Genomic DNA, 24,188 nt, shown 5'->3' with positions numbered 1-24,188 from the left:
TTAAATCATAAAGCAAAATTCTGAGATACCGAGTAGTGTTTGCTGTGACTACTACTGTTTGTAAGAGATTTTACAATACTTTTAATGAATCTGAAATATCTCAATAAAAATTATTCATGACAATAAAAGCGTTAAAATTTTTAATCTAGCAACTATTGACATTTTCTGCTAGAATATTCAACTTAAAAATTTCAAATTTAATACTTCAATTAAAAGCAATATTTCAAACATATTATTAAATTTTCTCCTAAATGCAAGCCATCAATTTTTAAAGAAGGGAAAGAGTGTCTTAGTGATGGTGAAACATTAGATGGTGTCTTCTCTTGACACTCTCTTACACTGTAAATTAACATTTACACTGTATAGGGAAAACTATGGAAATTCAACACAATCTTTTTTAATATAAATATTGGAATACAAATTTGGACTATTATTCAGTGATCATCTTTTTTATTCCACTCATGATATTCTTCAGCATAATTTACTTTTGATACTTTATTGCAGCCATCAAGTTCCTCATAACTGACTTTTTTTCATACACAGAATAAATTCAACACACACTCATTCTCTTGACCTATTTTATAATATTCGCTAACTTTAAAATGTTTGCATTAGTCCATGTCATATGTTATAAATAAATTGCAATATTTAACTTTCATGATGATATAATTTTTTTTTTTTTTTTGCAAGTCTGTCTCTTCCCTGCACCTTCAACTAGTATATATATCATTCAGTGATTGTATGCTCAACTTGCACACTACAAAATGACAAAAAACATATTTCCAACTTGTTCTCAGACCCATACGTCTGGTCTAAAAGTTTATGCAATGTGTGTGCAGCAAATGGCAGTTTCTGGGTTTTTCTCTAATTGAGAGATTCACGGCTTTAAACAGCCCTGAATCTTCAACAGAGAGTGCCATAAGCAGTCTTCATTTATTCACATACATAGCTTATTAAATACAACATAATGATTTAAAAATAAAGAACTGAATTCTTATTTCGATAATTTTCATTTCCCACCTACACTACTCAGGTACTGTTTTCTAGCCTGCTAAATAAGCACATTGATTAATTTTATATTTTACGATTTTCTGAATCAAATAAATAAATAAGCTGTGTGGAATTAAACTTATATAAAGCTAACTCGAACAGTTTTTCATGGGAATATATTCAAAATTCTCAAATCATTGTACATTTTCAATGGTAATTATTGAGTATACTCATTCCAGACCCATAATTTTTAACACACAGGAAGCATACAATTCGTAAACTGGCTTATATTTATGTAATACTTCTCGAAGAAACTTTGGAATACGCAGAGCATTTTATAACCTACTAAATTTGTACCTTAATTTTAGAATTCCAAGATATTTATTTAGTAATATAAAATTTTTTTAAAAAAGAGATAAAAATGCAAATTTATGAGTAATAAATAAAACTTATTAATAAAAGTTTCATTAAAAAGCATATGCAATTGATAGCTTCAGATTTTAAATCTTGATATTAACCAAGCTAGACTTATAGATTTATTTTTTTATTCACTAAGTCTGTAGCTATTTTGTGAATTCTCCCATAATAATTAAATTATCTTTAAGATCAGTGTCATGTAATACACAAAAAGAGAGACAAACTTTACAAACATCAAACAAACTTTAAATTTTTTTCAGCTACAAAAAAGCAACAAAAATATAACATACCTAATTTTATAAATATTTTCCGTCAATTCATTAAGATATAGCGTGTAACAAAAAATAAAAGTTATTTTTTTGTCTTTTGATTTTAATACAGCATGTGGCTCAGGAATTTGTAAACACAAGAATAAAAACTTAAAGGTTTTTAAAGATTACAATTTACTTACTGTTTTAAAAGCTAGTATTTAAAGGACAGTAAAAAGAAAGATGCATGAAATATGCAGTATGTTCTGACAGATAACTAACTATAATATACTAATTCATCAATTCTACCAGAAATTCAATAAATTTACATATATTCAAAATCTTTATCTACCATAATACAGATTTACTTATTTGAACAATTACATAATAAAGATTATCTTACACATTGCCAGACCTTACAACATGTTCAGTCACACATAACATTAAACAAATGCATTTTAACAAACCATACACAGAAGTATACTTACCTGTCATTCACGGTAAATGTTCACAAATATTCTTCTACTGAAACAGACTTACACAGTTGTTATTAATGTATGAAAAATGTTGCCAAACAAGCTATGAATATGTGTTATTGTGAAAATTTAAAATTTATTGAAAATTACACACGGGACAGTGTTTTAGTAACTAGATAACTAATTCATTCAATATACCAAATTTGGGAGAAAACATAATGTGCAATGGTTTTTGTAAAAGTGTTTACTTTTTTGTATAAAAATTATCAGAATTACCATTTATACTTTTTCATGAAAACCTTTAAATTCTAACATAACAGCATGCTGACATGCCATAAAATAACTTGAATAAATTAATAATGAGAAGAAAACTGGCTCACTATGGTGGGGGGGGGCAAAGGAAATGAATGTGTATAATCAAGAAATAAAGAAAAGATAAATATATCTTCTATTCCAAATTATTTATAATGCTTTGCTTTTAAGCGACAAGAAACATGTTGCACACATCTAAGCACATTTTATAATATAATCTTATTACAAAGTTTATCCAGGATATTGAATTATCTGTATTGTAATCCAAATAAAGCATGCATTCTCATAATTATACTTGGCATTGATTAATGGAAATGATATAAAGTTTTAAAGGAACACTGTGCAGAATTATTTACAGCACCAGCAACATATATGATTTAAATTATGAAAAAGCAAACATTCAGTGTATAAAACATTAGTTGAGCTACAAAGAAGCCAATAAGACATTATGTGATCAAATCACATGATTCAAAAGTATCTACACACTGAGAAATATTACATTATGCCAGCTCTAAACATATCGCTGAGAATTATTAGATCATACTGGCATATTTTTCCCAATTAGAGGTTGCACAATTAAAGAAGCACAGGAACCACCGCCAAGATGAATTAACAGATGGGCACTCAACTTCTCTTTGCTGTTAAAATTCTTCCCACACTGTGTACATGTATAAGGTAATTTTCCATCATGAGTTCTCATATGAATATTTAATTTACCTTTTGTGGTAAAAGCTTTTGAACACTGACCACAGACGTAAGGTCGCTCTCCTGTATGAATGCGAATATGTGCAGTAAGCTTGTCATTACGGGCAAAAGCTTTTCCACAGTGTTTGCAAACAAAAGGCCTTTCTCCAGTATGACTACGAATGTGAACAGTGAGCTTGTCCTTCTGAGCATATGCTTTCCCACAGTGCTTACATACAAATGGACGTTCTCCAGTATGCACACGTACATGGTTAGTGAGTTTATCTTTCCAAACAAATCCTTTACCACAATGTGGGCAATTATATGGATATTTCCCTGAATGCGTATAGGAATGGGATGTTAACTTATCATTTCGAGCAAATGCTTTACCACATGTTTTGCATACAAATGGGCACTCACCAGTATGAATTCTCACATGAGCAGTTAATTTATCATTGCGGGCAAATGCCTTGCCACAATGTTTGCACACATATGGCCTCTCACCTGTATGAATTCTTATGTGAACAGTCAATTTATCATTTTGTGCAAAAGCTTTCCCACAATGTTTACACACAAACGGCCTTTCTCCTGTGTGTGTTCTAATATGATTCGTTAATTTATCCTTCCAAGCAAATCCTTTATTACAATGTGGACACGTGAAGGGATGTAAACCTGTATGAATATATGTATGTGCAACTAACTTGTCTTTTCTAGTGAATCCCTTTCCACATTGAGTACACACATAAGGACACTCTCCTGTATGTATTCGTACATGAGCTGTCAATTTATCTTTTCTTGTAAAGTTTTTCCCACAGTAGGTACAAATATGAGGACTTTCACCTGTATGCAGTTTAATATGATCATTCAACTTGTCTTTTCGAGTGAAGCTTTTCTCACAATATGTGCAAGTAAATAAATTTTTTAGATCTTGATTATTATTGCTGACATTATAATGTTCAGCTTTGACATCTACAAAATATATGTGACAATGCTGACAGATATTATGTGGTTGACAAGATGGTATATTTAAATTCACAACATTGGCCATTGTTTCTTAGTTTAGTGTATTAAATAACATAAGAATATTTGTAACTGACCCTGCCAAAGGAAGAGATAATGATCATTCTTGATGACCCTTTATAACAATATTTTGGTAAAATACCTTAAGAGGTATTTAAAATAAATATTTCCTCTATAAGAACCTAATGTACTTTTCCCCCACCTTTAGATCATTGCCTCCAAGAAGAATCTATTTTCTTTTAGGAACCTGTTGCTCCAAGTTTCACATTCAATCAGAAATGGAGAAATGAGACATTTTTCTGAAAATAGAAGGGATGAAAAATGTCAGAAGTTAAAGTAGTATTAACAAAATTTACTGAATATAACTAGAATTTATTCACGTAGAGCCCTAAAAAAGTACTGATAAGAAATCACTGTCTCACAGAATTTTGTCAAAATTGAAAGAACGCGTTTTGATAAGAAAAATTAGAAAGCTTGTTTGAACATGTCAATTTCCCATGCAAATTAGAGATTAATGAAACTTAGTTCAGAAGAATTATGAAAAAGTGGACAGAAATGAAGAAGAGTTAAGATACTTTTGTTAGAGAAATAAATGATACTGTTCGATTGATTTTTATGTCTTTTCATGACACTACATAGCCTCTTTAGAATTTTATATTCAAAACGTACTTTTAAGCAAATTAATGTCAAAATAAGAATTTTTTCCCATAACATATCTGCATATTATTATTTTGGACAGAACATATTTTTTCTTTGCAATTTATATAAATTTTTTCAATGATTTAACAATATCCTACACTGAATTTTGAATATAAACAATGCTATACAATTAGTCAAGGACTTAAAGCTAAGAGTTGCTAATTGCAAACAAACAGTTTTAACTACCTATTTTTATCTACTATATGTATTCATGATGGAACGCACAGACTGCCTATGAAAGATTAAACAGCACACACCATTTTTACATTAACAATTGCAACAAAATGTGTCAGAGACATGAATTACGGTTTCAGCCATTCAGATTATACACTATTGCTAAATTTTTAAACAAATATTTTATAACATCAAAAATAAATTTGTTCATTTATATTTTTACCAATATATTATGCCAATTTTCATCATTTTTATTATGAATTACATTTTGTGGATCATTCTAATTCAAAATACTTGTAACTATTATGTTTTAGCACACTGATTTGAAATTATTTACAAAATAATAATAAAATAAGTTTGTTTTCCAATCTATTTATATATACTGATTCTGTGCAAACTATGTTTTGAACAAAAGAAAAAGAGGCATTTTATGATTGATTCATTTATTTTTTTACATACACATACAGCTTGCAACACAGTTCAAAGGTGTACAAGCAAACAAAGTTTAACTGTAACTATAAGTAACAGGATATTATCAATATTAAAAAGATAAATTCATAACAAATTTTTAAAAGCTAATGAATAAATGGTCTCTTCTTTTTCTTTCTTTTTTTTAATCAGTAAATGTTTTGAAGCTAGAAGCATTTGTAAATTTTTCTTCTTAAAGCTTTGCAATCCAATTATCCTTAAACCTCCCCTTCTAACTTTCTTAACATTCACACATTTAATTTCATTCAAGAGTAAGAGCTTTTCTTTCTTTTACAAGAGGAAAAAGGGACAGGAGAGGTTACAAAACCTACAAGAGCCTCATTAGTCCCCCCCTCCTCCCAAAAATGAATGCAGACTTTTTTTATACTAACGAACCTTCAGTCACAAATTATATTTACAAAAATATCAATGCAAAAAAACTAAATGCATAATAAGCAATCTTTTTGATTCATATATTAATCAGCGTGGATATATGGGAGGTAGGGAATGTTAAATAAAGTTGTGCATCACAGGTAAATTTTTAATTCTAGATAGAGTAGAATAAAATAAATTCTGGAACCACTTAATTTCATTAAACCAATTTATTAATCTTAATGGTAACAGCATAACAAAAAAGGCGCTTGGCAATTTACATAAGATCAGAGAATATTGGCCTAGCTGCTATGAGGCACAGTTACCTCTGGACCCATGTATGATGAAAGGGGATTCTCAAAAGCATATAATGATTTTAATTCAAAGCCGCCATCCTATCTCCACATACACCTTTAAAGCTACATCTTCCAAGAGAGCTTCAAATTAATTTGAATAAGTTTGGATAGTCATCATCAAGTGTAGAGATCTACTACATGGGATTGAAAATATCTCATGAAACCCCTCACAAACCGAATGCAGCGCATTTTAATTATGTAAAATATCTATACATAGATAAAGTATTCTGTAGAATTATTGTGGAGGAGGCGCAGCAACCATAGGTTTTGTGTCTGGTGCTGGCAACATGGGTGGTCCAGGTAATGTTAATTCTGGAATTTTAGTAAGAAGTGGTTTTGTTACAAGAGCTGCACAGGAACCCCCACCAAGATGAATCAACAAGTGAGCATTAAGTTTGTCTTTTCGATTGAAGCCTTTTCCACATTGGTTACAAGTATAAGGATGCTTCCCAGTATGAATTCGCATGTGTGTATTAAGTTTTCCTTTCATGGCAAAAGCCTTTCCACAATGAACACACACATAAGGTCTTTCTCCTGTGTGCATACGTACATGGGCTGTCAGCTTATCATTTCGCGCAAAAGCTTTGCCACAGTGTTTGCAAACAAAAGGCCTCTCTCCCGTGTGAATGCGCACGTGGACAGTCAGTTTGTCTTTCTGTGCAAACGCTTTAGCACAATGTTTGCAGACGAATGGACGCTCACCCGTATGTATGCGTATATGATTTGTTAGCTTGTCTTTCCAGGCAAATCCTTTTCCACAGTGTTGGCAATTATAAGGATGTTCACCAGTATGTATACACATATGAGCACCTAGTTTATCTTTACGAGCAAATGCTTTACCACAATGTTTACAAACATAAGGACGTTCACCAGTGTGAATTCGAATGTGAGTTGTAAGCTTATCATTTTGGGCAAAGGTTTTCCCACAGTATTTACACACGAAAGGGCGTTCCCCTGTATGTATCCTTATGTGGTTTGTAAGTTTATCTTTCCAAGCAAATCCTTTACCACAATGCTGACAATGATACGGATGCAATCCTGTATGAACATACATATGGGCCCCAAGTTTGTCCTTCCTTGTATAACCCTTACTGCACAAATTACAAACATAAGGCCTCTCACCAGTGTGTATCCGAATATGGGCATTGAGCTGATCTTTGCGTGCAAAAGCTTTATTACAATGGCTACAGACATGGGGACATTCACCAGAATGCATTCGTAAGTGATTGCCAAGTTTATCTTTACGTGTAAAGCTTTTATCACATTGGTTACATGCAAAAGGCCTTTGTTCTTGTGCAGTCTGCGTATATAACTGGTGTGTTTTTATGTCCACAAAATACACACGACAATGTTCACAGTCGGTGTGGGGTTGTGTAGTTGGAATGTGGAGGCTCGTTATATCTGCCATATTTACAGCCATTTCAACACCTATGGAGGGATTTTTCAACATTGGTTACAATACAAAAATTACCACAATAACAATAACAATAAAAAAAAAATAATAAAAAAAAAAAAAACACTAAATTATTTACTTTAGATACATAAACTTAACATAAAGGAAATTCTATCCACTAAGCAGTGGAAATTCATAAAAGTTGCACTTAGTAATGAATATTCACAGAACTGATTTAGAAAGTAAACAAATAATAAATGAATCAAAGAGGTAAATGGCACATAATTTTAGAGATAATTACTTAATTAAAATAATGCAACAAAATATTTACAAGTGTTAATATTTCTAGACAAAGTAAAATGATAGCAATGTCACACTATTTCAAAGAATTGCCGTCACAGATATTACCACTGTGGTACATTTCAAAGCACTTCCATATTAGCTGCATTTACAACATGAGTTACATTTCAGTTCTACACTTTTTTTTTTTTTCAGTCAGTAAGAGAGCATTTTTTACCTTTTCACAGGAAAAAGTATTTTTCACTCATCTATTTTCAAATTCTAAATTTTTCCCAATGACTTTGATCAGTCACTGTTGAACAGTTCATTTCCAAACTGGAAAAGAAATGAAAAATTTCATGAAAAGCAGGAACATTTTTAATCACAAATATTTAGATGAGAGGACATTGATAATCAAAACATTAAACATCACACATACACTGGTCTGGCATAACTAACATAGTATTCAGTTATACAAGGAAATAAAAGAGACAAATAAATGCTAAGATAAATTAAAAAAAAAAAAAAAAAAAAAAAAAAAAAAAAAACTTACACATTAATTATTGTACTAACTTTTAAACCATTAAACTGATTTTCAAATTAAAATTTAGATTTTATACCACATAAATACATCCATAACTATGCTTGGACACCTACATACTTCAAATGCAGAAAGAGTTAACAGTACTAATATATAAATCAATGAAAATGAATGTTATGATAGACATATGTAGACATACTATTTTCAAATTTTTAATGGACTGTGTGTCAACAAGATACACATTTTAAACCAATATTTCACAAACCATTTTAGTATACCTATTAGGCAGAAGCATAAGTATTACTAAAATATTCCCAATCAACTTTTACCTTGTCATTTCTTCTCACAAGCACTTTAAACTCTGGTTTATGTATGAGCGCAATTTTAAAATTTTAATTCCAATTCTTAATTATTTTGCTGGAAATATATGGAAAAAATATTCTTAAATACTAAGTTTTAGAATATATATAAAATAACAAATTTTAAAATTTTGTTAATTTATATTAGGTATCATATTTTTATTAAATGTATGGATTACTCAATTTAAGTGCAATTTTTAATTACCTTAACAATTTCTAAATTTTTTGGTCAGTGTTATATGTTACAAATAATGCATAATGTACAATTATAACTTGTAACATATGTTATTAAAGATCTGTTAAGTTTTAATCAATCATGTAGTATACTAGTGCACCACTGATAACAATTCCTTTCTTACACCCCAACAATAAAAATTATGAACACCATATGCTAGAAATAACTTACATTAATAACAAAAAATATTACAAGTTAACTTTTTTAACCTTACATAACTTGTAACATATGACATTACAGCATTACTTTTAACTCTTAGCTAATTCTGTGGTGCCCCATTCATAATTTTTTTACTATCTTAATAACAAGCATTAGGACCTTTAATATATTTTATACCTCCCTATTCTCATCTCAAGTGACTATGGATGACAAAAACCAGAAGAGTTAAAACTACACTTTTTTACAATTTTGGTGTTCCCAATGCATGAAGTGGCAATTTTTTTTTTCCCAACAAATTGTAAACAGTCTTTTAATACTTGTAAAAGAATAGATAACCATTTCATGCCTAAAATCCTAGTAATTCATGTATAAAGATTACTATGACAATGTAAGCAAGATATGTTGTAAACAAAAAAGAACAGAATTTTCACATCCAGTTTTTATTATTAGGGGCGTTAAGTTTGTATTGTAACTTTATTTTGCAGTTCTAAACTAATTATTCATTTCAGGTAATGTTTCGCTCTGGCTTAAAAACATTAGAAACTTAATTTTGGTGCACTTTTGTTTCACTTGAGCTCAAAATACTAACTTTTTAAGATATATATATATAAATATTTCATAAGAAACTAAAAGTAAAGTTAAATAAATTATAAAAAATTCTCTAGCGCCATTGCTGCAGGGAATTCTGAATTTAAATGATATTGCAAATTAATTCGCAGTAACAATTAATCTTTCATTTGTATACAATTGCATTTTCATAATTTAAAATTTAAATTAGCTTTATATAATAGAGAATATTTGTTTGATACACAACTAGTAGTATGGCTCATAAAAACACTTGAGAGTTTTTTTTTTTTTAAAGTGTTCAAATTTTCTTTTGATTAGAAACTCAGTGTGATTATGTAAGTATATGTAAATGAAAATCAGAATCAAAAACAACAAATTAGTGTTAAACAAGCCTTTATTGAAGGTATCTCTACATTAGGATGAAATTATGAATGATATCACCAAATAATACACATAAATTTTGACACATAAGCTGTTAAGAACAGACATTTCTGACATTTTTTTAAACACTGCTGATACACTATAATCTGCAACCCACATTATTTATATTTAAATTATAAGATAAAATCAAGCAATAAAAATGCCTCATACAGATTTTCCAAGCAAAGAGTGTACAATAAGAGCAGCATGAGTGCTCTCAGTTATATGAATCAATATATGAGTGCTCAATTTATCTTTGCAATTGAATCCAGCACCACAATGATTACACACAAAAGGATATTTAACATCATGAATAAGAAGGTGTGAATTGAGCTTATCTTTTGAATCTAACAGAAGGCCACAATGTATGCATTTGAAAGAAGGCTTTCCTGCATGAGTTTTTGAATGTAAATTGAGTTTACCTTTGGTAGCAAAGGCTTTCCCACACTGCCCACATGCAAATGGTCTCTCACCAGTATGAGTTCGAATATGAGCAGTCAGCTTATCATTTCTGGCAAAAGATTTACTGCAATGCTTGCACACGTATGGCCGCTCACCTGTATGTGATCGAGTATGAACTGTTAGCTTATCTTTTTTAGAAAAAGCTTTTCCACAATGCTGACATACAAATGGACATTCCCCAGTATGTATTCTGAAATGTGTGGTGAGTTTATCTTTCTGAGTAAAACCTTTTCCACACATTTTACATACATAGGGTCGTTCTCCGGTATGAATCCGGGTATGGACAGTTAACTTATCTTTCTGGGCAAATCCTTTGCCACAGTGTTTACATTTAAAAGGTCGCTCACCAGTGTGAATTCGAGTATGAGTTACTAACTTATCATTCTGAGCAAATCCTTTGCCACATTCTTTACAAACATACGGCCGTTCTCCAGTATGAGTACGAACATGATTGATTAGCTTATCCTTCCACACAAATCCTTTATTACAATGAACACAAGTATAAGGATAATTACCAGTGTGGGTAAACATATGAGTGGTTAATTTATCTTTCTGAATAAAGCCTTTACCACACTGTGAACAAACAAAAGGTCTCTCACCAGTATGCAATCGAACATGTGTGGTCAATTTGTCATTTCGAGCAAAACCTTTGCCACAATGCTTACAAACAAATGGCCGCTCACCTGTATGAATTCTCAAATGAGTAACAAGCTTATCGTTTTGAGCAAAGGCTTTGCCACAGTAATTGCAAGCATAAGGTTTCTCACCAGTATGAACTCTTACATGTTTAATAAGTTTATCCTTCCAAGCAAATCCTTTACCACAATGCTGACAGGTAAAAGGATGCTCTCCAGTGTGAGTACACATATGTGCAATTAATTTATCTTTACGTGCAAATGTTTTGGGGCACTGTGTGCAGGTATGTGGACGTTCTCCAGTATGTATGAGTAAATGTGCATTTAATTTATCTTTACGAGTAAAACCTTTGTTACAGTGATGACAAACATAGGGAGAATCTCCAGTATGCAATTTAACATGATCATTCAGTTTATCCTGATGAGTGAAAGATTTGCTACAATAATTACAAGGAAATAAGACTTCTCCACTCTGAGGATATAAGTGATGTGGTTTCATACCCATGAAATATATATGGCAATGATCAGGTATATGGGCAGGCTGATTAGGAATGCTGATAGTAGGTACTACAGCCATTATGTAGTATAAGATATATCTTTCACTGTAATAAAATGCTAAAACATAAAACAACAATTTATGAATACAGCTTTTCAATGTTCAAACACTGCAACATTTTTTCTAATATAATATAGTACATGTTCATAATTATATATCTAAAAGAAAAATCACAGAATATTTATATAGATACAAATTATAATTTCAAAATAAGATCTCAACACTAGGAAACTACTTATTAATTAGTCCTTAAATTGGATAAGTGATCAATTTACAATTACTTTCATTAAATGGAATAACAAAAATGATAAAAAGAGAAAAATTACACTTGAAGATCGTAGCACATTAATTCTGATCTCTAAAATGCTTGTTTGTACAATATTTTCCTTTAACAGGACAACAATTATGGCGCTATTACCTTTAAATACAAATGATTTATAGGTCATTCACTATTTCATCTCAAATTTCCTTTTGAGTTGTTAAAGCAGCCAGTTCTGAAAATAGGAAATTAATCATTTACAATCTTAACAGTTATATAAAGTAAGAATCACTACTGCGAAGCTGTACATATAAACAGAAAAATTAGAAACAAATACTATAATTTAGGGGTGGAAGAAAGTACTGATATGCTTTACTGCCTTCAGTTTTAAATTAATAGGTACTCATGTATATTTATATTGTTTATACCAATTTACATGCAGACTTTTTCTACACATATATTACTACATTCAGAGGTTGGAAGAGACTAAAAACCTATGATCAAGTATTGCTGTAGAAAAAAGAAACAATTTGAGGCATGGTAATACATAACCTACTACTTGCTGAAAAAAATATCCAAATTAAAAAAATATTTAAAAGATACCTTACAAAATTAAGTTCTCTTCATCTAGAAGAACAAAGTAAAACACTGCTACTTAGCCTCCAAATAAATTCAAGACACAGATATTACATACAAGATTTTACAAGAGCTGAAAATTCAGAAGATAAATGTTATTAAGAGTAATATGCCAATTTTCAGAAATATTAAAAAATCACACATTTTTCCAATTAAAAAAAATAAGCAAAAGAAAACAATAAATCAGGAGCCAATATTATGCAATTTTTGTATTTAACAGATAAACGTGTTCCAAATGGTTAAATCTTCTGTTCATCTAGCTAAAAATTGAGCAAATACAAAACAGTTGCATAAAAAGAAAATTTTTTCTAATTTGTTTGCATCTTATTACATTTATTCTAACTTCAACACCAAAGTGCAAAAACTGGCTGGTTTTTACTCATTATAATTTAAAAACTAAAAAAAAAAAAAAAAAATCATATTTTATAATTATGTCCAAGGGTCCCCTCCCATTTACACAAACATATACATTTTGAGAGCATTTGGGCAATCAAAAAATAGATAGTCTCACATTCTAGATGTAAAAATGTTTTATTCTGTATGTATTGCCACTGCTCACTATGAAATCATTAAAATGTTTTAACCCTCTCGCTGCGCATCCCGCGATTTCCACGGGCAACGTAGAAGTAGCAAAATTTGCGCAACTCGCGATTATTGTGGGGATGCGTTTTTGCCGCCTATTTAAGTGTGCAACCCGCTCTTTCCCCGTTTATGGTTTCATTTCGGCTTTTCTGTAATGTTTAATTGTTTATTTAGATGCCGACTAACAGATGGCGTTAGTTGTCCACGTTTCTGCGAAATATAAAAAGAATTTTTTTTTAGCATTTTGCGCGTGCTTTTCAGAGCTCAAAGATGTCTGGCAGGAAGCGTTTCGCGAGTGATATGACCTATGTTCCTGACGATATTTCCGACACTGACAGTAGTTCTGACTCTGATTCCGAGTATATTGATGATATTTATAGCGGAACTGATGAAAATTTCTCGGATTCCTCTGTGGATAGTGATGAATCTGAAAATTCATTTTCTATTCAAAACGCCCGACAGTGGTGCAAACCAGCTCCTGCTTCATTTCCTTTTATTGGCAATCCCGGACCAAATTTCACTATGGCAGATGATGCAACTGTTTTGGATTATTTTGAACTTTTTTTTGACGATGTTATGTTGCAAATAATAGTAAAAGAGACCAACAGGTACGCTCAGCAGTATATGAATAAGGCAGTTCCTAAAGAAAGATCAAGGTGGAAAAATTGGACAGATACGGATGAGAAAGAACTTAGATTATTCTTTTCCGTTTTGTTTCTCCAAGGAATTGTAAAAAAGCCTAAACAAGAATATTATTGGTCCAAACGTCACATATTGCAAACACCTATTTTTCAACAAGTAATTCAGAAAGATAGATTTATTTTGCTGATGAAGTTCCTTCATTTTACAAATAACGAAGAGTTTGATAAGGATAATCATCCATGGCCAAAATTAAATAAAATTTATGACATCATGGAGCATCTTCGAAACAAATTTCGAAATCTTTATATACCAGATAAAAATCTCAGCATAGACGAGAGTTTGATGCGCTTCAAAGGCAGACTGAGCTGGAAAATGTTCATCGCGAAAAAAAGAGCAAGATTTGGCCTTAAGTTTTTTGTGGTCTGCGAAGTGGGAACTGGATATATTGCAGACTTTCTCATATACACAGGTAATGGAACTGTGTATAACCCGAAATTTGCAAATTATCCAGTTTCCACTAAAATTGTTCTGCAACTGATGGACAGATTCCTGGGCCAAGGTTACTGTGTAACCATGGACAATTACTACATGTCTCCAAAGTTAGCAGACATTTTAATTTCAGAAAGAACAGACTTATATGGAACTGTAAATAAGATGAGGAAAGACCTTCCTCCAAATTTTGCAAAAGAAAAAATCCCTAAAGGTGACGTCCTTGCTTACCAAAGGGGTAAAGTTATGGCTCTGAAGTGGCAAGATAAAAAAAGTTTTTTTCTTATAAGTACAGTTCATAATGCAAGTTCCCGTTTGGTGAAATGCAAATCAAAGAAAACTGTACTCAAACCAATTGTTGTTTGTGATTACAACAACACGATGGGTGGGGTTGATTTATGTGACCAAGAAATGTCATATTACCCCACCCTCAGAAAACAACAAGGGAAATATTATATAAAAATTTTCCGACAATTCATGGACCAATCACTGTGGAATGCTTATATCCTTTATAAAAAGGATAACCCATTACAAAATATAACGCTTCTAGATTTCCGTTTGCAAATTATTGAACTAAGCATTCAGAAGTATTCAGATAGAAATTCCAGTGTTCACTCTAGCAGATGTAGTTCAACTCTCAATCCCATGAGGCTAACTGCTCGACATTTTGCTAGCCATATACCCCCAAATCCCATCAAGAAAGAGCCTCGTAGACAGTGTGCTGTCTGTTGTTCCACAAAAAAAAAAAAAAAAAAAAAAAAAAAAAACTGAAAGCGGGAAAAAAATTCGAAAAGAAACACGAATTTGGTGCAAAGATTGCGAGGTCGGACTTTGCCTCGAGCCTTGTTTTGAAATTTATCATACAAAACTTCATTTCTAATAAATGTTTTGTAAGTATTTTGCATATTTTCATTAGTATATACTTTTTACCTTTGTATTTTATAAAATAAATCATAATTTAACCAAAATTGATTTTCAAAATTTTGCTTTTTTAACATTATTCTTCAATTTCAATATTCTGACAACTTTTTTCTATGATCTAATTCTATATTGAAAAAAACTCTTTTACAAAAGATTTTTGTATATTTTAAGTCTAAAATATATGTAGATTTGAAATATGTAATAAAAAAAATACGCAATTTTTGAACCTATTTTGATAAAAAAAAATACGCAGCGAGAGGGTTAATAAAAAAAAAATTCATTGAAGTTTTACAAAACATGAAATAGATAATAATAAAACAAAACTGAAATCCAAAATTCGGGCTTCTAGGTGCTCATATTAAAGTGGAGGACTAAGTTATTCAAACTTTGATGCCTCTAGGTACCGTTGTTTTTTATTTCAAGAGAAACAAATATACATTCATGCAGATTTTTCACTATTTAATTTCTTTAAATATAATACAGGGGGAAACAACAATTTGGAAAGTGACCATATTTGTCATTTTTAGTGTTTTAAAAAATTAAAACATTCCCACTAAGATAATTCTGCAGTAACAGAAATGATGAGAATGACTTTCACAACATTCGAGGGGGGGGGAAGCATCAAGGAAAATATATATCTATTTAAAGACAGACTTGCAGTTATATGATCAAAATATTAATGCTCAGAAATCTTGTTTCCACAATATATTTATCTGTCTTATTTCCAATTATATCTAACAATTAGCATTCCCTACTTTTAATTAAAATCACCCTGTATTATTTATGTGCAACATGTTTAAAACTATGTAAATGATATCAGGAATTTGAAAGAGAAACATCTGAATCAACTTAAATTCAATTCAAAATTTGAGCTTTTCATACAAGTACCATATTTTCTAGCACATAAATTTCAAGCTACACTTTTTAGGTATATTGATCATATAATGCGCACCCATTTCTTCACGAAGAAACCTAAAAGATACATGTGCAATGGCTCTTATCTTCTGAGGTCACTTATTCAAACATTTGTCTTAGCCTTTCGAACAATGGTAAACCACACTGACAAGCAATATGGAGAACAATATGTGTGCGGGTTAAATGCTTGAGGGAGTAAATATTCTGGCAAAGAGGGTGGATTGTATTCAATGCAGTTGTCCAAAAGAATGCTACTGTAGAGCACTTCCCACCTGAATGAATTCGTGGATTTAGGAGTTAGATGTTTTCTCTTCCTGTAGTCATTTAAAGCCAAGATTTTGAAGTGAAAATCGAAGGCTTCAGTAAATCGCATTTGCTTTAGTTGAAATAGAGTTGTTTTAGTGCTCTTTTTAGTAGTAAATATGGCTCCCACAAAAAGAAAAAAAACACAGTGCTGGTTTTAAACGCAAAGCCATTCATTTTGCGAAAGAAAATGGAAATCATGCTGCAGCAAGAGTTTTGGTGTTGCCAAAAAGATGGAATGGATAATGATTATTTATTTATGGATCAAAATACCAATGATGATGAAGATGAAAACAAAATTCAATGATATGCCAGAAGATATATCAAAAGATGAACTCTTCATGTTATCCAATAATAAAAATGTTTAATTTCATAAAGTATGTCATTTCTTTTAAATCAGCAACATTTTGATGCATGTAAAAAATCTACTTTCCCCCCTTATTTTTAAGTTATTATTTTCATATCCAGCATATAACGCACACTCGTAAATTTCAGTTCTATTTTTTTTTAATAAAAGTACATGTTATACGCCGGAATATACAGTATTTACATTACAAATGTAACTGCATTTAGATTCAGGTCCTATCTAAAGAACAAGGGAAATGTTACTGTAGCTAATGCTGCTACTTTAGAGGCTGGTTTCCCCCCTTTTCTTTTAGAAAGATTAAAATATTCGTGCTCAATTCTTGCAATTTTTTAAATAATTAAAAAAAAAAAAAAAAAAAAAAAAGGCCACGCTTTAAAGCTGTAATTCCCAATTTTATAATAAAAGGATATTCCTAGGGGTACTCAACTGAGAAGGCTTGAGTTCATAAAAAAATTGTTGAATGCAGAAAATAAGTTTTACAATAAAAGGTAATAAAAAGCAAAATATTCAAAAAATTTCATTTTGTAAAAAAGGAGATGCAACTGTGAGAGTTTTTGATACAATCGTTACTGGTGCAAATATGTACAAGAGTCACGGAATTAGTTATAACCAGCCCTGCCCACAGTCATAATGTAACTCGATTCCTAGCACATTCCATGTCGCAATTCCCTTCTTGCTATGTTGCAGCATATCATATAGAACAATTACCAGCCAATCGTATTATTCATTTTCTCCACAGTTCTGATATTCAAACCAGTTAAGAAGCTTACCTTAGCCAATCATATGTTTAGGATTACTACAAGAGAGTATTACAGGAAAGACAATTCAGGACATTTTATGAAAAATAATTTCAATATTAAAAATACTCACAACTTGATCCCTGCATGGGAAACATGCAGGAGAAATGAAGATGCAAGAATGGTACAAAGAAATGAAAATGCAAGAAGTTTGATTTGGATAATACACATTTCACAGCAAATCGGTATGAAAATTTTCATAAAAATCCCAAAAATTTGCTGGTAAAAGCATTAGTTTTAAGGATTCCTCCTTTCAGTAAATTAATACAGTACAAAGTCCGCAATCTGGACATCCAGAATGATCTATAATCCGGACTTCGAAGCCATAAACTTACGTATGTGCGTAATGCATTTACGCTTGCGCATAAAGCGTTTACCCATGCGTGCTTCCGATAGTGAAGAAAGTGACACAGAGGTTACTGAAAAAAGAAAAAATTTCGATTGACAAGTTAGTCAGAATTCTCAACACAGCAATTACAGGACTTGAACACTGGAACTTTGTAACTGAACAAGAGATTATGTCTTTTTACAGAATTAAAGAGAAAGTATTAGCATAAAAAACGGAGCAACTTAAACAATTTACATTGAAAGAAATGTTTAATAAAGTAAACAAATAAATATTAAGCTATTTTTTTTTTGTAAATTTTGATACCCTTTAGATCATAATTGCTCTTTATTTCATAAATTACGGTTTCATATTTTTAATTGTATAATTTCTGCATGCCATCTTACCAGATTTAAATTGACGATCTATAATCTGGAAAAACCCCTAATTCGGAATCGCCGAAGTCCTGACGAGTCCGGATTATGGACTTTGTATTGTAATATATTTTTCAACTTTTAAAACTACCTACAGAAAAATTCGACCACCTTTTCCCAATTCAGGATACATCCCTGGAAGTAATTATGAATCCAGAAATATCCCAGATTTATGGTAATGCTAATGATATATTTACCAACAGTAAAAAAATAGTGAATTATGAATAAATAAGTCATATATAATAACAGTATGCCATGCTATATCATTTAGTAATTATGTCACTTACAATATTCATTGAAAAGCAAAACTCTCTAAATTGTTACTTAACCACAACAGATACTTTTTTGCTTAAAAAAGATACATATCAAGCAAGAAATTTATGTTTGTAATAATGCTTGTGCATACAGTTTATTTTCCATTAATTTTTAAAACATGTCACCCAGCCAAAACCATTTATTTTTTTTAGATATTTTATATTCTCTTTGATGGAAAACAGAATATTTCATTTAACTGAGTAACCTTGTTGAGTTTAGTACACATACATATCTATCTTGCACTATGATAAATATACTACCACAGGCAAAATTAAGAGAATTTGCAAACTGTCTATTTTTATGAAAAGTATTGAACCAATATGCTAACGAAAAATTGTGCAAATATTATGAGTCCAATATGTACTTTTGCAAGTGCGTGTTGAGGAAGCTGCAAATGTGCAGGGGATAAGCGCACGAGGGGTTTTTGGTGATTTAATGTGCTTGTACTCCTCCTTCATGAAATTCTTGCAAGTTTATATATTATAGAAGGTATCAAGTAAAATGAATAGTCACGAACTTGATGATGGAATGAGATGGAGAACTGTCAGGAGATTGGAGGTAGGCCAATCACAAGCACAGTTGGTTACAGAGATCAATGCAAGTGTCTGCAATTTGTAGTAACAGTTTCAGTACTCTATATCCATACTGAGAAGACTTGTATAAGGTCAACCAAGGTCCACAATGACAAATGAATATCGTTATTTGGCATGTTTAGCACGGAGATAGAGGTCTGCTACAGCTTCACAGCTTTCATGCAAGTTGTATGCTGCCACTCGAACTCGAATTTCACAGTCTACAGTTGCCCTCAGCCTTGATATGAGATAGGGCTTTATGCCAAAAGACCTGCTGTTCGTATCCTGCTCACTGCAGCATATAAGACAGGATATTTAGCAAGGTGCAGACAACATAGCCTTCAACCAAACTTCATTGCAGCACCTTGCTTTTTACAGATGAATTGAGATTCAGATTGGACAACCCCCAATCAGGGTAAAAGATCATTACGATAATAGAAATGTAATGGTTTGGGCAGGCATTATGTTGGACGGCTACACACCCCTGCAAGTATTCGACAAAGGTTTCCTGACTGCTAGGACATATCTTAGAACCCTAATATTTTCAAATTGTTTTGTTTGACTAATCAGAAACGCAGTTTGGCCTGGGTCCCTGTTAATTAACAACAACAACACTCGTTCAACTATCCCAGAGTTAAAAACTGTCTTGCTGCAGAAGCGAAATCCACTACCTTCTGTTCGTCCCGCTGCGCAACATGCCTGGCTGCAAGACGCGACCATATCTCATATTAGACTCATTTTCAGTTTGATATCATAATGCAGATTTTGGAATTCCTGCACAATGAGCTTTACTGATAATCATGGGCACATAAAATGACTTGTGAATGGTATCTCTCTTTTTTTTGTTATAAATGTATATTCATACCAGATTTCATTAAAATCTGTCCACGAGTTCTCCAGAAATTCAACATAATGTGCAAATTCTCTTAATTTTGCAACCAAGTGTTACATATTAGGTATAAAGAAAAGAAGCAACTCATTTATTCAGATGGGTTGCAGTATCAGTAATCTGGTTAATACAAATTCTACTGTCAACACTAAAACTTGTATGCAAGCCATATAAAAGCCTAAAATTAAAAAATAGAATTTATATGAATATTAATGGACAAAATTACTTATCCTGATAATAAGACAAGACAATGTCTTAAATTAATACAAAATATGTTTTGAAACCTACAAATTATAATCAATGATCAGCGTTAATTCCAAAGTAATCGTATTCTGTAACATAGTAAACATTAGAAAGTTTTCCATTAAGACCATTTCTCTCCTTAGTCGGATAGTCCTAAAATGTTAAGCCATAATCCAATAGATGAAATTCAATCTCATTATAAAGATTAAATTAAAAAAATTACAGTTCTATATTACATTTATGATAAGTTCCACTAAATGATTTAAAAATCTTTCCAAAATGAAAGAATTCATTGAAATTTCTTTTTAAAATAAACAGGACATTCAAATTTTGCAAACTGACATTTGAAAGCTTGAATCATTTATAATCTTTCCATTATTTGAATCTTTCAAATTTTATGTTAAAAACTGTACAAATTTTCACTCAGAACCTGAAAACATTAGTTTTTATTCATGCATAGCAATGTATTCATTTAAAAAGCTGTTGCAGTTTCTAAAATAAATATTAGATTTTACTTAATCTTCCAGAAAAAATTTAGTATACCATATTTAGTGTTTATCGACATTAACTCTTAAAATAAGCCCCCTCGCTTCACTTACTTTGATTTAGAAGATTCCAGAATAATTTAAAAAATTTAACTGTAACTCATATATTTTTTCAGTAAATAAACCTAACATTAACAGTTTCATCTACTAAATTTCATTGAATCTTTAGAAAAAATATACTTTTATTCATTTCTTAACTTAAAAAAATTAGGCCTATTTCTCATTTTTATATGACAATATGAAAGATCTTTTATGATTCAAATTTGAAAAAATTTAAGATTTATCCTAATTCCTGATCTAGCGTACTCTTTTAAACAGTGACTAAATTCTGTTTACATGTGTTTCATCAGTTTGTAGTATCAAGAATTTTCTAAACAGTCCATAATATATATGTTATAAGGGAAATTGTGTTTCTCAGCTTCTAAATCTCATCACTAGGCTTATTTTTCAGTATAAATAGAATAAAAAGTCTGATTCTTGGAGATCATTTTATGAAAAAAGTTCCGAGTTCATGTGTTAAAAATATACTCAACAAGAATTCAAAAATTTAATATAATTTCTTTATAACTTGACTACGAGGTTAAAGAAATTGAGTCAATAATGTTTTAGATATTCCTGATACAAAATAATTCTGCGCACATTTATTCTAACTAAAAAATTATAATGTTGTAATATATCAATTATATGTAATTGAGTTTTTTTGATATCAAAAGTACACAATTTCAAAATTTTATTCACTTTCTATCATTCAGTGACCCCTCTCATGTTTGAAATAACAATGAGATAGCATCTGTGCTAATTTATTTGTAAAAAAACAACTTATAACTCATTTTTTCAATCTACTTATTTAGAAAAAAAATTCCTAAATTTCTTTTATCAGCAATTCTCAATATTTTTAAGCATTTTTATTTTTACTCGAAACAAGATTTAAACAGCATCCACTTAAAAGATGTTAGTAATATTTACAGGAAATACACACTATATTAAAATGCAACGTTAAATGCACAATGGATATTTGCTATTTAAAATATTTACAAAATCAAGAAATAAGTCAAGAATATGGAAGTATAACTAACAATAATATATATTTACTTTTATTGTATAGCCCTTTAAAATTATTTGGAGGGATTTTTACACTGATGTTCAAATTTACTTAAAAATGCTCCAGGTGGTCTTTGATTTGGATATTCTTTTTCTGATATTTAAATTTTTATCTGTAAATTTGACTAACAAATATTTACCAAGGGGCAGGATTTAAAAGCAACATTTTCAGCATTGTAAATGTAAAAACTAAATAAAAAAATGCTTAACTTGAGTAGCTATTGAAAAAATATATACAAATGATCCTTTGTTAAAATTCACTTTAATAAAAGTGCTAACAGTAATTGAATGGTAGTAATTGAATTAAAAGCCCTCACTACTAGTAGTTTTTTCGTTTGAATTTCTGACAGAAAAAACAGGCCTTGTAATCTTCTCTCTCTCTCCCCGTACACCCAAAGATATAATTAAATATAAGAAGGAGCCAACTCATTTTATAAATGAACTGTTTTTAGACAAGTTGCTAAACTGCAAGCTCTTAAAAAAAAAAAAAAAAAAAAAAACTAGCAGCTATGTTTACAAAACCTAGCATGCATAATACAAATAATGATGAGGATTGAAGATAGTTGCTGTTTGGTCACAAAACACTTAATATGTGATAGTGAATATGGCTGCATGTTCTAGAAGAGCTAAATATTGAGTTAACAACGGTAAGGCAGGACAAAGTAGAGGCACAGCACCAGGGCTAGATGTTAGGTTGAATGCATCTACAAATGCTTCTCCAGAGTTTTATTACTGCACATTATATTATTGATTATTTAACATTACGATACTAATATTACAGGATTGAGGCTTTGACTACCCTCCCCCTCCATAAATAACATGTTTTTGAAAAACAAATATTTATTTTGTTTAATTATACAACAAACTGCATGTTCTTTCAAACATAGCATATTATATTCAGCTTAAGCCTAATTTAAAATACCTTATTTTGCCTTTTTAATTGAGGTGGGAAGTTAGAATGACACTTATAAGAACTCTCAAGACAGCTAACTGAATTCATCAAATAAATAGTGAAGCAACAACTTGTTGCAAGATAATTTTTAAATGCTTACTGACGGCTTAAACCTGAAGGTTATATTATTAATCACTTGATCTGAATTAATTATCATAGAGGAATTCCTGTATTTACTAGACTCTGTTTATTTCACAGATATAATTTAAGATAGCTTTAGAAAATGAACACTCAGAGTTTAGTAGATTAATTTTAGTTTTTTGTGAAATTTCAATGTTTATTTAAATTCTGATGCTAATATTAAATACAGTACACTAATCATTTTGAAAGATGATTTGAATGTGAAATTTCATTACATTTCCAAAAACAATAAAAATCTACAAAGTTAACTAGAGAATTAGCCGTTGATTTAAAAACTATTTCATTAATATTTAATATAACTATGATGCATAATAAAATATATATTCATTAAGTCATAAAATATTTTGAATTACCGTACAAATTGCATAACCTTTTTTAAGATCAAGTCTTTAAATTGCCTGCTGATTATTATTATTTGCAAAGTTTTTAAACAAAATTAATTATATTTCTGGTTCAAGTTTATACTACCGCAATTTATGCGCTTATGAATCCTAATGATACCACCTAAATAATTCATTGTTAAGTATTTATTTGTAACAATTAACTTAGCAGCAGCAGCAGTAATGAAATATTTTAAAACAGAAATGAAAAATCAGACTCTTAAGAACATTTCATCAAGTCAATTTAAGATTTAAAAAAAAAAAAAAAAAAAAAAAAAAAAAAAAAAAAGAAGAAGAAGAATCTAGCTTATATAACATGAAAATAGTAATTTCAGTAAATTTGATCAGAATTTAATTAAAAAAGGTAATAACTGATGTATTTATGTTTTAAGGCACATTTAGATGTTCTTTTGCCTTTGTAAATAGATTTCTTAGAAGTGTTGAATGTAATGCAAATAAAACTCCCATCCATTATAAAACAACCCAATTACATATTTAAAAAAAGAGAAGATTCTTACTTCATTTTTTTTTCTGGAACCCCAATTTCATAAATCCTGG

General features: G+C 30.5%; 2 protein-coding genes across 2 annotated transcripts; both read right to left on the bottom strand.

Moving 5' to 3' along the window:
* Positions 1-1,631: 1,631 nt before the first annotated feature.
* Positions 1,632-24,184, bottom strand: LOC118188992 (uncharacterized). The gene is made up of 5 exons (XM_085810208.1): positions 24,149-24,184; positions 12,241-12,316; positions 6,454-8,224; positions 4,504-4,512; positions 1,632-4,180 (listed from the first exon to the last, which is right to left on the bottom strand). The coding sequence occupies exons 3-5, from the start codon at positions 7,664-7,666 to the stop codon at positions 2,982-2,984; spliced, it is 2,421 nt and encodes an 806-aa protein (XP_085666334.1). The 5' UTR covers positions 7,667-8,224; positions 12,241-12,316; positions 24,149-24,184; the 3' UTR covers positions 1,632-2,981.
* LOC118188991 (uncharacterized) lies at positions 10,126-12,253 on the bottom strand. The gene has a single exon (XM_035359521.2). The coding sequence runs from the start codon at positions 11,841-11,843 to the stop codon at positions 10,335-10,337; it is 1,509 nt and encodes a 502-aa protein (XP_035215412.2). The 5' UTR covers positions 11,844-12,253; the 3' UTR covers positions 10,126-10,334.
* Positions 24,185-24,188: the final 4 nt, after the last annotated feature.

Source organism: Stegodyphus dumicola, chromosome 1 (genome assembly GCF_044657685.1).
Source record: "Stegodyphus dumicola isolate Sdum_Otavi_A_Nest chromosome 1, ASM4465768v1".
NCBI classification, from domain to species: domain Eukaryota; kingdom Metazoa; phylum Arthropoda; class Arachnida; order Araneae; family Eresidae; genus Stegodyphus; species Stegodyphus dumicola.
Note: the sequence above shows the minus strand (reverse complement) of the source record. Positions and strands in the feature narration are given on the sequence as shown.